Source organism: Spea bombifrons, chromosome 5 (assembly GCF_027358695.1).
Source record: "Spea bombifrons isolate aSpeBom1 chromosome 5, aSpeBom1.2.pri, whole genome shotgun sequence".
NCBI lineage: Eukaryota > Metazoa > Chordata > Amphibia > Anura > Pelobatidae > Spea > Spea bombifrons.
The window spans coordinates 63,741,186-63,755,638 of NC_071091.1; the positions used below are offsets into that span (position 1 = coordinate 63,741,186).

Below are 14,453 nucleotides of genomic sequence, written 5' to 3' on the forward strand. Positions count from 1 at the left end.
TTGCACTGCCCTTACACACTGCCTTTACACACACCTTCCCGTACATGCTGCCTTTACACACACATGCCCATACACACACATGCCCATATACATACATATACACATATACACATACACTGCCCTTACACACACCTTCCCATAAACCCACAAATACACATACACTGCCCTTACACACAACTGCCCATAAACACACATATACACATACACTACACGTACACACAACTGCCCACACACTCACACACCTGCCCATACACTGCCCTAACACACCCCTGCCCATAAACACACATATACACATACACTGCCTTACATCGACCTGCTCACACACACTGCCTTCACACACACCTGTCCATAAACACACATATACACATACACTGCCCTTACACACACCTGCCCATAAACACACATATACACATACACTGCCCATACACATACACTGCCCTTACACACCTCTGCCTTTACACATACCTGCCTATAAACACACATATACACATACACTGCCCATAAACACACAACTGCCCATAAACACACATATACACATACACTGCCCATACACATACACTGCCAATCATCACTATGCGCTGGCTAATGATACAGAGCGCGAGGAGGACGTTATTTGCTGGCACGTAGTGATGAGGGAGCACGGAAACCGAGGTCTGAAGTCACAGACCTTGCGCTCTGTAATGTTTGGCCGGTTAGAGGGGGATTGTGAGCTCCCCAACCTGTCCTGCAGCGCCTCTCTCACCTCACCCTTCCTACGGCCCTGCACAGATCAATCAATGGAACCCAATGGAATACACACACAGTTGCTAAAAGAGAGTTGTATAATTCTGGTAAAACTGTTACCAGAACTATTTAACCAGTCACCAAAAAAGATAGCAGAGAAGACTCAACAGTAGTCCAATAAGTCTTACATCTCAGCCATGGCATATGTACACATATTAGAAGGGATATTTAAAAAAATATATATATATTGCGTATTTTAATAGGTAAACTGTGATATTTTAACCAGTTTTTTTTTTTTTCATAAGCTGCATACAGTTCATGATTATGAAGTGTTATATTGAGTAATATAACCTCTAAAAAAAATTTGGTACTTGTTCGTTTTTTTCTTGAAAAAACATTGTTTCTTTAAATCCAAAATGTTATGAGATAAACTACTTATTACACCCTGTTTACCAATTGTATGAAGCTGTGAAATATGATGGTGCAATATAAATCAATAATACTATAAAAACTACCAAATCCTGCTAAGTCTATGGAAATATCTAATCACTTTTTTTTATTTATTCATCCTCTAAAAAATAAGACCTTTTGGTGACAAAACTTAACTGAATGGATATAACTGAAAATGAAGACTCTCTTGTATAGTTCCCATTGGGCTATAATACAATGGAAGATATCTTGTTGACCAAACTTTTCAAAGTAAGAGACCCTCTGGATATTTCGTCTTACAAATGGGTTTGGTGACCTGTACATTTTCTTTCTGCTGTTACTTTTCAAAACTGAGATTTGAGCAATTATGTGTGTCTCTTTTTGTTGTCTACTTGGACAAAAGCCATCATTAACACACATTTTTGTAGTTCTGCAGCATATGACAAATTAGCTTGTCATGTTGCTAGCAGGAACTAATGTGCCAGACATCTTTTGAACGGCTCAAAGTATTTCGGAGTTGTTGTGGTATTCACAAGACTTCTCAGACAGAACAGAATGCAGTTTATCTTGCTAACATATATCCCTGCAGGCCAATCGCTTTCCATTAAAAGCTGCCATCCAAGTATACGCTCGTTGAATATGTATTAAGGATTATGTTACTATTTCCTTTTGTTGGGATATTTTTTAATGATTTTCTTTCTGTTGTACTTCAGTGTGTTATTAAAATATAGTGCTTTATTTGATTTTATAAACGTTATAGGGGTCATGAGGAATAATATAATTATAATAACTATATTCACCTGTCATTTATATACTGGGAGAGACCAGTTTGTAATTCTTAGATTTTAGAATTGTTAGAAGTGTTTAGAAAAAAATTTCCACTCATGTGGATGAAATATATATATTTAATCCTTATTTATTCCAGTACAGTTAAATCTGATACAATTCTAGCTCAATTTTAACATTAGTATAATAACCTAATTGTGGAGTCTTTTATGTGTGCAAAAGCTAAAAATACAATAATGAATATTGTTGTATACTTCTAAATACAAGTGTGACCACTGATGGTAATGCAGGGTGCATTGCTCGCTACCATTGGGTATAACTAACTATGCGTGAGATGGTGTGAATTTTACACACCTCACTAGTCAGAAATGTTTATAACTTTAACCGCAGATGAAAGAACATATGCTTTTACGTTGAACTGATTGTTAAATTTTTGAATGGCTTTGAAATAGCATTTGGATGTCATTGAAACATAAACCACAAATTCTTCTCCAACTTTGGCTTCTGACATGATTCCACTTGTAAGTTATGCTTGACCAATCTCTACCAAACTGGTGAAAGTGTTTTTCCTAATATTTCCTCCGATTATACTGATCAGGATGTCTCTCAATAAGTTCCAAACATTTTAGGATGTATTTATATGAAAATAAAGGGGGAGAAACCCTCCAACCTTAGTGATAGGATAGCTATGTTCTTCTGGAGCAAAACCCACAGAACAAAAATGTTACATACAGAAACATAAAAACATAGATTTTGATGGGTGACAAAAAACATTCAGCCCCTCTAGTCTGCCTATATATGAACTGTAATTGTGGAATTATCACATATCAAACTACATTTGCAAATAATAAACTATTACTTCCTTAATTAGTTAATTAAAATAAGGTATACCAGCACATTGTTATATAGCTCAGTTGTGTAGCAAGGACTTCTTAACACATGATATTGCAAATCTACACCTTTTTAAACACTGACTTTAATATGTTTTTAATCCAGTACAAAAAAATAACAGAGTATTAAGGGCAAATGGTCCTAGAAATAGTCAAACTAAAATAGTACTGCTAAAAGAATAAATTGAAAGAGAAAAATTACTAAAGGTTACAGTAAAATTATAGTCCCATGCTGATCAATCATATAGTATAATAGTAAAAACTGAAATATATATATTCATCATTCAGACTGTAGGAGATGGCAGTAGTCCACAGATGCTTGTGCACCCGTTTTTACTACTAAAAAAAGTAAATTTAAATTATACATTTAATGAAGTTAATTTGTGTGCCTATGATTTTAATTTATTTATCTTACATTTATTAATTGGGTAGGGTTTGTTTTAGAGTAGGGGTAGGTGTCTGTGACAGCACAGGTTTTTCCAGCATGTTAGACAGCTGATCTCCAAATAGATCAGCTGGCAACATGCTGCCACTGCATGCTTATAGTGATGGCAAGCAGCCCTCTTAACATACCGGGGAACTCAACAGGTAAAGCGCTGCTTCCCCGGGTCTCCGGAGCACTCTGCTTGGTCCCTGGGGTGCAGGAGCAGCGGTTAGCCATACCCACCCGCTGCCATGTTTCCCTCCCACTGCCATGAAGCTCTAAGCTATCTGGGACTAACGTCACTCCTATCAACAGCTACCCTGTCCTTTGGCTAACCCTGCAGAAAATGGAGGACTTTGAGTAGCTGCTCCATGGGCCAACAATAATTTTTTTTATATAGTTAGAGATTCTGCCAATACAGAAAGCCTCCACATTAACCAAGGCTTTTCCAAGACTCCAGTATACACTTAAGCACATGTACTACGACCACCACTCGAAGATTGCTGCTCATATCCCTATGTATCACATACATAATTGGCATAGAAAGGTCAATTTGTGGTAACAGTCTCTTTGTGGAAATGAAAGAGACCCCCCAAAGAGGGTAAGAATTGGTCTGAGGTGTACCATAACTCATATAAATAAAATGGTAGAGATTGGGAGCCACCAGGGTGTGTGGTGTAACGAGTATTAGACATTGTGTAGACGATGACTGGATCCTTTCTGTATCACCTATGTTACATTTTCTGTTCAGTCACTTTAGGTGAAAGTGTCTATCACAGAACTGAATAGTCCAAACCGCTGCATATTAGCCGTTTGTATGTTTTAGCTCTGTCATCTAGTAGAGAAACACCTGAATGGTCACCCATCAGACTTCATTAGCATTGCCATAAATACCAAATTTGTTGGTACCATAGAAATAAAAGATAACAAATTTCTGGGCCCCTTTTGCTCCACTTGCATCCAGGCCTGGCAGTTGCCTTTCAATGTTTGTCATAAGGGTTATGTTGTATTCGGCAGATTATTCATTACAGAATTCATTCACATTTAATAATAAATTAAATCAGTGAAGTTATCACTTCAAGTTATTTGTAATGCACAATTGACTATAACGCTCAAATATTTTATCTATTTTATTAAAAATGTACAATGCATGTAGGTTTGTACATAAATAATAAATGCTATTCTATTTTATTACAGGAAAATGCATTGAGAGCAGCAATATACAACATATTCCAGATCATCACTAAACATTTTTGTCAGTCATTTTAAGGCATCTCCATGCAAAACAATTTCAAGGAAATGTACAATCTAAGAAACACTTATAAGCACGTACATCCATAACAATTGGTGTAATTCCATATCTTTATGGATTGCATGGACAGAACGTATAAAATGGAAATCCAAATTAAAATATCTGTTTCTTTTGTACCATGCACAGAAGTCCATTTTAATCAGGGCACATTTTGAGGGATTGCAAAAGGAAGACCCAGGTTCACGTATGATATTTCCTGTGGCAGCAATGCTCTAACCTTCTAAACCTTTTAGGTCAATAATAAAGACATCATGATGCAGTGCTGGTGTAAGCAAAATCCAACATAAACACAGCGTTACTGATTTTGGCATTGTCTCATGGACTTCCACAAGCCTTATCACATTGGTCCCTCTGTCATGGTTTACCTTTGGCACCCAAGCTACTAAGGACTACTGTTTGCATAATGGTTAATAAGAGAAGAATCTAAGCAGACCCTTTCTGGGATGTTGAGGGTTTTCCTTATGCACAACCTACCCTTACAAGTGCATGCTGTTGTAATTGTGTTTGCTCTGATTTGTAACTGATTTGTCATACATGCCAACATTAACCATGTCTGTGGAGAAAATGTAAGGTGATGGCCCAAGTTTTAATTGTGTGCTTGGTTTTACATGGTTACCAGAGTATGGTTTTCTGATTATGCAATAATATCCAATTATTTGTCATGTTCTAATACCATTGCAAGTAGTACTAAATAATATTCAGGATAACAACATTTCTTCAATATAGTTTATCCACAAATGTAGTTCTAACAAGAAACATTAGTTACAACCTAATATACTAAAACTCATACAGAGATGGGTCTGCTTCGTCCCAATGTTTGTCTGGATACATTTCTATGTTGACGAGTGTTCTTGTTCAAAGTCTACTGGGCACAATTCAAGTAACATAACTGTAGTCATCTGGCTACACGTAGAATAACATGGCCCTTAATGCATTTAGTGGTATAATTACAAGTCATACATGGTTTTCAATGCTGTCAATTATTTATTTGACATTTAAATTACAAATGGCGGAACAATAAAATAGTGAGCGATAGAGTTCATTTTTTAATAATCAGTATTTTCATAGCGGTAGCTCTGTCCTGAAAAGCTATTTCCCATACATGGACCATATCGATAAAAGTCCAGGTTATCCACTCTCTCACTTTTGTTGGGAATCTGTTCCTGGTAACCCAGTGTTGCCTTGATTACGCTGAAATCATCTTGAGCTTTTATTTCTGGAAACATTCCTTCAGATATACTGTCCGGAATGTGGGTGTAATTTTGTAGAGTTTTGACATCACATACATTGTCACTGTATTTCACTACAGGAGGTTTGTAAGCTTGGTATGATACCTTGGTGGTGGTAGTTATAACAGTCTGCAAGGCTGGAGCAACAGGAGATGGACTTTTACGATATCGGCAAGGATATTCTGCGTTGTAATAAGCATGGCCAGTGCTTGCCTGGATCTGCCCGTAGTCACTTCTGTCTCCATAGCCAGCTTTCCCAAGGATCTGCTTCCATCCATGATGTTTACCAGAGGAATCATAACCCCTTTCATGTGCATTCAAGACACCTAGGTTTGGTTGGGGCACATTTAATTGAACTCGATCAGCTTCTGGAAAACTGTTCACTGTCTCCTTATATAGGGGAGGGTATGAGTTGGAATTAATGTAGCCAGGTACAGGAAACTCATAGCCACAGGGTGTCCTGGGCATATAAATTCTTGCATTAGAACATTTTGGGTATGATGACACGGAATCCCCCTGATATCCTACAAGATCGTTGGAAGGTTTGTAAGGGTCTGGGTTCTGGTAGGAAGCGTAGTGTTGAGTTGGAAAAGGGAAGCTTCCATCTGTTGCAAGACTGAAACGCTCTGATCCTTCTATGCAAGGTATTGTGTGAATGTTGGGGAAATGGCCACCACTGTCATTGTATCTCCCCACCTGAAAAGTAAAATAAAACATATTCAAATGTTATTACTTATGCCTATGTTAGCCCAAATCCCCTGGATCACATTACAGTGCAATAGGTAGATGGTGATGCTGTACAAACAAAGAAGTGATATACAGATGGACAGTCCATCAGAGAATATTCTAAAAGAAATTGCTGTCCAGGCAGAAGCTTCATAATACAGAGTATGCAGCATAGTTCCTCAAATGTGTGGCCATGACATAGCATTATAGTATTCATTCTCAGGTGTTTACCTCAGACTCTATAAGTTTCTTCTTCTGGGACAGGTGAGATGAAGACATCTGTCTTTTCACTGCACTTCTTCTGGCTTCTGTCTCAGATTTACTCTCTGGTCGTGGATGATCATGAACACCCTTGGCCTTACAATGAACCAAAAAAAAATGGTTTCCTTACAATTCAGGTCCCTCAAACAATTTGTAATGTACTGGAAAAGCTGGATGTGCCATGTGTCTCGCATAGCTGATTAATGTATGTTTGTTTTTTAAGCTGACATATCTCTGCAGCATTCTTTTACTCACGCTTTAACTAACTGCTGAGCAGAGCTAAAACTGTATAGATAGCTAGACATTCAGAACATCATGTACATACCTAGTTAATCTAGTAATGAGAAATAACAGTAAGGATAACCAAGTATTCCGAAGATTAGCTATAACAGTAAGCATATCTCATTAACCTAGAGAAGACCTAATATCATAACGACATATTTAGTTATTTTGGATATATGGAGCCCTCTGGTAAATGTCATTTTATGCTAATGGACAAAACCAATGCATCAATTCATACTACAGAGAATGAACCTGGACATTTGTATATATATAGAGAGAGAATATATAGAGAATGTCTGATGTACTTAATTTAATTGTAGGCAAAGGGCCTAACTTAGCAGTTAGTGAATAGAGATCACAGAGCTGTACATAATGTTGGACCACATTTGGTATCTGATGTTTTGGGGTTTTGGTGGATTCTATTTTTAATGGTAGTCGGGTAACTGTACTGACACTGCAAACTATATAATACATGGTTGATCCTCATTTTACAATTGGATAGGGCAGGGGCGTCCAACCTGCGGCCCTCCAGCTGCTGCAGGACTACATCTCCCATAATGCTCTTTCAGCTTAGGGGCTGGCTGAGGAGGATGGGAGATGTAGTCCTGCAGCAGCTGGAGGGCCGCAGGTTGGACAGCCCTGGGATAGGGGCACAATCTGTAAAGTCAAAAATACCTGGAAAAACATGGCTTTTCCATCAAGCCTCCAGAAGTTAGTGACAGGATACCCACTGTGACCTCGACAAGGAATCAGCTCTAGAGCAGAGTTACAGTTACTGCACAATTTTTCTGCAACAGACAAACAATATTTATTAAATATTAAATACATATATATATATATAAGCAAAATTTATAAAAGAACCTCTGGTTTTCTTGACTAGATTGACTCAGAATAGATACCTTAGACTAGACTAGACCACTGTAGTTCTTTCTACATGTGTTTGACACAATATATTTTGTATACAATGCAACAGAACATAAAATAAAACCCTGACAGGCTGGGCGTTGAATCACAAGTGCACAGTGCATAGTAAAATCCCAGCCATGACACTATTCCCCACTAAACAATCACCTTACCCTACAAATACATAGGAAATCTATGTATTCTGTTTAAGAAAATCGCGTGGTCACAAAGTCAATACTAAGCCAAGACATATGAGCTTCTGAAAGTCCTCACAAAATCATTGAATTGCCACTTTTGCATTATTTATAAAGCACTATTCAATTCCACAACAGAATGGCCAAATACAAGCTAATAGTAATGTGGATATACTGTAATACACAATGGTGCAGATGGAGGAGAAGAAGACTCTGCTCTTGGGGGCCTTACTGAAACTGATAGAAACTGAACCGTCAAATGTGAAGAGATCCTGAAAGCCTGCACATCTGGATGTGTATAGAGAACAGATTTGGGGAACAATCAGGGACTTTTCTTTTTTTTTTATTCTTGATCCTGAAATTACTGATTTAATCAACAATACATTAGGCTATTTCCATCCTGCTGTAGAATGTCTCAGAACAGACTGGTGCTATATAAATGATATTACTGTACATAGACACAGGGTGTTTTAGACTTCTGGCCACTTACTTTGCTGCTTCTGGCGTGCCTTGTCACAGATCGCTGGTCTGAGTTGCAGTTTGCTGCCGTCTGGCAAGGTACAATTGCGGCTACAAACCACCACTCCCAGGCAGGACTTCTTCAAGATCTGGCAGTTGTGGTTGTTGGTATTCCTCATAGCCCAGCCGCTGAGATGGCGTTGGGCATTCTTATCTTCTCCGCCATAAATAAACCGAACGTACCCATCTGTCCATTCCTGAAAGCTGTCAAACTGCTTCAGGTCCTGAACACAATTATGAGACAACATTTATTTTTATTATTATTATTATTATTATTATTATTATTATTATTATTATTATTATATAGGGGTACATTTCTTAAAGTTTTAAATATCTATCTATCTATTTATTAAGCATGCTCTGTTTTACTTGAGTATGTTTGCAGCAATTTTAAATACCTTTATTACTTAAAAATCACCCCAATTGCCATTCTCCCATTTGCAATGCCTACATTAGTAACACAAATCTTCAGAAATCCCAACAGGAACCTATTAGAGTAAGCTTTAAAAATCTTTTTTGTTACTCAAAACAAACAGCCATAAGGGGTGCACTTTAAAGAAGTATAATAAAATGCAATACAATATATCATTTATGATTTATTCTGCAGTAATCTCAATCACAGGTTGGAACATTTACGCCTTGTTTTTTTTTCTTTTTTTCTCCTTTTTTTGTACTGTTGACTTTGATTTTTTTTCGTATTTATTTGTTTGAAAAATGCTGAAAACACTGATAGGAATGGAATATATCAGTCTGGGGTGCCTTCACTTAAAAAATATTACCTTTTTTCGCCATTATTATTTATATTTATAATTTACATCGCACCATCATATTCCAGAGCACTGTACAAAGGAATAATATGTTACCTCTATCAAAGAGTTTTGGAAAACAGTGTATCGCTACAGTCAGTACTAAGGTTATACATTCTGTTAATGTATCAAACCACTGTATTTTACTATCTTTGTTACATATAGAAGACATTTTTGGCAAAACAGTCATTATGGGGTCTTTGGAACTACAAATAAGGCTATGAGAACAGATCATTTTACACACCAGATCACAAAGCACAAATTATTACTTTATATGAGTTTGATGCCAAGAAAGAAAAACAATTGTTTTTTGTGCTTTTTTTTTTTTTTTTTTATAAAAGTATTACAATGAAGCTTTTTGAAGGCTATTACTCTAGTTGAGTGTTTGCTTTGTGCATTAGACTGAGTCCCCCACAATTGAGAGGTAACAGGCCAGTAAAATGTGATGACAGCTTTGCAATGGAGAGCGCAGACATTTATGTTTGCAAACGCTTAATTTGTGTACATAATGGACTATTTAACCACTGGAGTGCCAGGGAGTTGTATTGAAGACGATGAACTGGTGTTTCGTCTTAAGTGATAGAATGGGATCTGGTGTTGTATTAAACTCCATTTTTAACTCGTTGGGAGCTAAATAGTTAATTTAATAATTGCCAGCAGCTACTGTGATCACTGGATTTAAAAAAAATGTTTGTTGTGCAATAATCAAAGAATTGTGTATTTATGACATTATAAAACGTATATAACTACAGATTACTATGTAGTAATATTCGTAATACAGCAATCTGCCCAGAAACACCACGATTTGGTACTTATCCTGCGAATTTCCTGCGTATTACAAATAACGTCATTATAATTAAATGCGATTATTCATATACCAGAGATTTATGTAAATCGTTAATTCGAAAATTGCAAACCTAAAGTCTGCCCCAATGACTGTTTATTGTACAGTATATATATATATATATATATATATATATATATATATATATATATATATATATATATATATACAGATATACAGAGTATATATATATATATATTTACTTATTTCTGTAACTAGTATTTTGATGCGTAGTGGTTAAAAATAGACAGTCCTGAGAAGAAAAGCGCTTTAACGAGGTGCCCCAAACTGTCATATAAACAGCTTCGTATAATCTACATTTTTTTAATTGCTGCAAAAAATAAATACACTTAATACTTGGGGAAATCGTTTGATCCATTTGGTGGGCAATACATAAACAAAGTTACAAATCGATTTAGTGAAAGGAAAAAGAAAACTATGACAAAATGAATAAATACTCCATTTATATATTTAATTTTGATCCATTAAAATGCACAGCATTACAACATATATTATGAATGACTATTAGTCTATAACCATGATACCCTGTTATATCTCTTTTTTCCAAAGAAGCTAATTTTATAAAGAAATGGACAAAAGTTATATAATGTTTTCTGATATTTTGAATTATACAATTTAGAGAAAATAACTTTACCTATCATAAAGGTAGTCATCGTGCCAACTGTAAGACTAATTATTATTATTAATTAAAATGCGCTGCATCTACATTGTTCAATACAATATTAGAAAACTATAATAAGCCTTCAACATATATAAAATAATAATTAAAATTATATTGATAAACTCATTCGTTTCATCATATAAGCGACTTTCAACTGGTTCAGTTGCATACAGATATTTTTTTGTAAAAGCAGTACATTTTAAAAGATGAATTAATTTCACTCCATAGATATTATATAGTAAACTAAACAGAAATATATAATGCATTTATATTCCAGGTTTACATGTGTTGCAGTCATTCAATATAATTTACATACATGATTGTACTGTAAACCATCAAAGCTTACTACATGGAATCTTTTGAAAAGTAACACCGCAATTGTAAATAATAATCGTAAATAATAGTTTACAATGATTGGATTTTATTTTAAATAATTAAACGAAGCGCTGTAATCGATAACTATTAACAAGGCTATACCACCTTATTGTGATAATGTTTGTGCATTGCAAAATTGAATGGAAGAGTGGTATATATTATTATTATAATTATTATTATTATTCGATATCTGCTGCGCTGTAAAATAGGCAGACAGTACAGAACAAGTAATGCATCTCATAATAATATTGATTACATGATTTTCAGATATGATATGCCTTGATGGTATTTGTTTTATTTGTCAAGCCGTGACATTGTCTTAAAAGTCAGTATTTCGCTTTGAAAATTCAATTTCAAGGAAACGATTCTTTGAAGTGCATTTAGTGTACAAGACTACTAATCTTCCGTATCTGAGCAGTTATTTTAATACATTGTGCAGCAGGTATGTAGAAAGATGAGGATTACTTCGGAAACCGGTGAAACAGAAGGGTGAGATCAGCTTCATTCAGCTATTCCCACCTGCTGGAGTGGACTTACTGGAGAGGGGAGTATGGAGTGAGTGCCCTGTACCCACCTGCTGGAGTGGACTTACTGGAGAGGGGAGTATGGAGTGAGTGCCCTGTACCCACCTGCTGGAGTGGATTTACTGGAGAGGGGAGTATGGAGTGAGTGCCCTGTACCCACCTGCTGGAGTGGATTTACTGGAGAGGGGAGTATGGAGTGAGTGCCCTGTACCCACCTGCTGGAGTGGATTTACTGGAGAGGGGAGTATGGAGTGAGTGCCCTGTACCCACCGGCTGGAGTGGACTTACTGGAGAGGGGAGTATGGAGTGAGTGCCCTGTACCCACCTGCTGGAGTGGATTTACTGGAGAGGGGAGTATGGAGTGAGTGCCCTGTACCCACCTGCTGGAGTGGACTTACTGGAGAGGGGAGTATGGAGTGAGTGTCCTGTACCCACGTGCTGGAGTGGATTTACTGGAGAGGGGAGTATGGAGTGAGTGCCCTGTACCCACCTGCTGGAGTGGATTTACTGGAGAGGGGAGTATGGAGTGAGTGCCCTGTACCCACCTGCTGGAGTGGATTTACTGGAGAGGGGAGTATGGAGTGAGTGCCCTGTACCCACCGGCTGGAGTGGACTTACTGGAGAGGGGAGTATGGAGTGAGTGTCCTGTACCCACCTGCTGGAGTGGATTTACTGGAGAGGGGAGTATGGAGTGAGTGTCCTGTACCCACCTTCTGGAGTGGATTTACTGGAGAGGGGAGTATGGAGTGAGTGCCCTGTACCCACCTGCTGGAGTGGCCTTACTGTAGATGGAAGTATGGAGTGACCCACCTGCTATAGTGGACATAAAGGAGAGGATGGCATGGAGTGAGTCCTTACTGGAGAGGGGAGTACAGAGTGGCGTTTACAGCAATGTGTGCAATGAGTAGAAGTGATCGGTATATATAGAGGTTTTGTTATCACTTGCGGAAATAAAGCTTCAAGAAAGTGTCTCGGAAGATTGAAGTGTGCTGGGAGCATAAACACGGAAAGGAGAGTGATGCGATCAGACAAGGTGAGTGCACCGAGCTTACCTGCGGGAGTTTGGGGTCATTGATATCCCAGGTTAGCTTCATGCCATAGGAACAGACACAGTCCGAATCTTCATACATATCTCCTGGGATCTTGGACGTGGACAGCTCTCCGGAAAAGCACTCACTTTTAGACCGTGAGACTAATAATAAAAAAAAAAAATTAAAAGGCAAGTCACTCCATGGAAGTGTCACACACCAGACATACTACATCAGACCAGCCATCTCTGTACACATCGAGCCACAGTCAGTGACAGAAGTGACTTTCCATTCACAAAATCTCAATGACATGACAAAAGACCCCCAAATGTCCTTGGGTTTGAGGTCATACCTGTGTGGAGGCAGGAGCTTGGGGTGAGTCAGTCCTTGTGGCAGCTTCTAGCCTCAGACACAGAGTAGACAGGTACTCTCCTCTGGCTGGTTGGCCTTTATGTAGATGAGCTAGGAAGCTCCTTCTTCTCAGTACCTGCTGTCAGTCTGTGCAGGTTTTTGTGAATTTCACTTGTAGTGATCCGTGATCCTGACCCCTCCTTCCACAGACAACTAACACAATACAAAAAAGACAAGGAAACGCAGAGATCACAGAGATCTGATCACTCAGGAACACGACAATCATCCACATGACAAGTCTAAAGGGATTTCATGCAAATAAACCCAGGGGTCCGACACATCAAAGGTCAAGTTCTGCATTTGTTCGGTAGAATGATCGCCTCTAAAAAACAATCAAAAACCGATAATTACTAATGATCCCTCATTCAGCAAAGAATAGCTGGAAAAATCAATTCAATAAACATCCAGATTAACCTGCTCTAAAATACAGCGCTATGTGGGAATTTTTTGGAGCAATTAAATATTCTGGACTTCCCTAATTTTCTGGAAAACCATATGAGTTTGGGGGATCTGAAGTATTGTCTTTTTAATCGTTAGACAGACAGCAATCCTCATATCGCTCATTCTTTCTAGGTGCGCTACTGAAGGCTTCTGGATCAAATAGTTATTTATTATACGTTATGTATATTTATATTTATTGTACATTTCAATATTTACATTTTGAAATTTTAATTATTTTAAATTTTTTTAAAAATGTTACAATTTCTATCAAATTTTAAACATTATATATATATTTTTTGAATACACGTGTGACTAAAGCTTACATGGTACAAACCAGCCTAACCGATTTGAAACATTATATATTGTAAAAAGCACATAAATGATTTCTAGGTATTCTGTAGCTTTAGTATATGTTGCAGAGATTTTTGTACAATCAGGGGCTGTTTACTAAGCGGCTCTTTTATGTTTGGCAGAGTCAGCTTTATTATTTTAATGGACTATTTAACGAGAGAAAAAAATACTCTATATATTTTTTAAATAGATCAATCATTGATTATTGATCACAATAAAGTAAAAGTGTCCTCTCAGTGGATTTAATGATTAAATGCATATCTCATACTTACATTTGGTTAAAGGGTATCATGAAACATTTGGACATGGACCC

At 37.2% G+C, this 14,453-nt stretch overlaps 1 protein-coding gene across 1 annotated transcript; it reads right to left on the reverse strand.

Annotated features, from left to right (window-relative positions):
* Positions 1–5,219: 5,219 nt before the first annotated feature.
* On the reverse strand, positions 5,220–13,422 carry GCM2 (glial cells missing transcription factor 2). The gene is made up of 6 exons (XM_053467228.1): positions 13,290–13,422; positions 12,962–13,101; positions 8,650–8,902; positions 7,738–7,850; positions 6,751–6,876; positions 5,220–6,489 (listed from the first exon to the last, which is right to left on the reverse strand). The coding sequence occupies exons 2-6, from the start codon at positions 13,037–13,039 to the stop codon at positions 5,611–5,613; spliced, it is 1,449 nt and encodes a 482-aa protein (XP_053323203.1). The 5' UTR covers positions 13,040–13,101; positions 13,290–13,422; the 3' UTR covers positions 5,220–5,610.
* Between the last annotated feature and the right edge of the window lie 1,031 nt (positions 13,423–14,453).

Coding starts and splice junctions, on each gene's coding strand:
- GCM2 (XM_053467228.1), bottom strand. CDS start 13,039: ATGTATGAAGATTCGGACTGTGTCTGTTCCTATGGCATGAAGCTAACC. Junction 8,903..12,961: donor ATGACCCCAAACTCCCGCAG/GTAAGCTCGGTG, acceptor AATTGTGTTCAG/GACCTGAAGCAGTTTGACAG. Junction 6,877..7,737: donor GAAAAGCCATGTTTTTCCAG/GTATTTTTGACT, acceptor GTTCATTGTAAG/GCCAAGGGTGTTCATGATCA.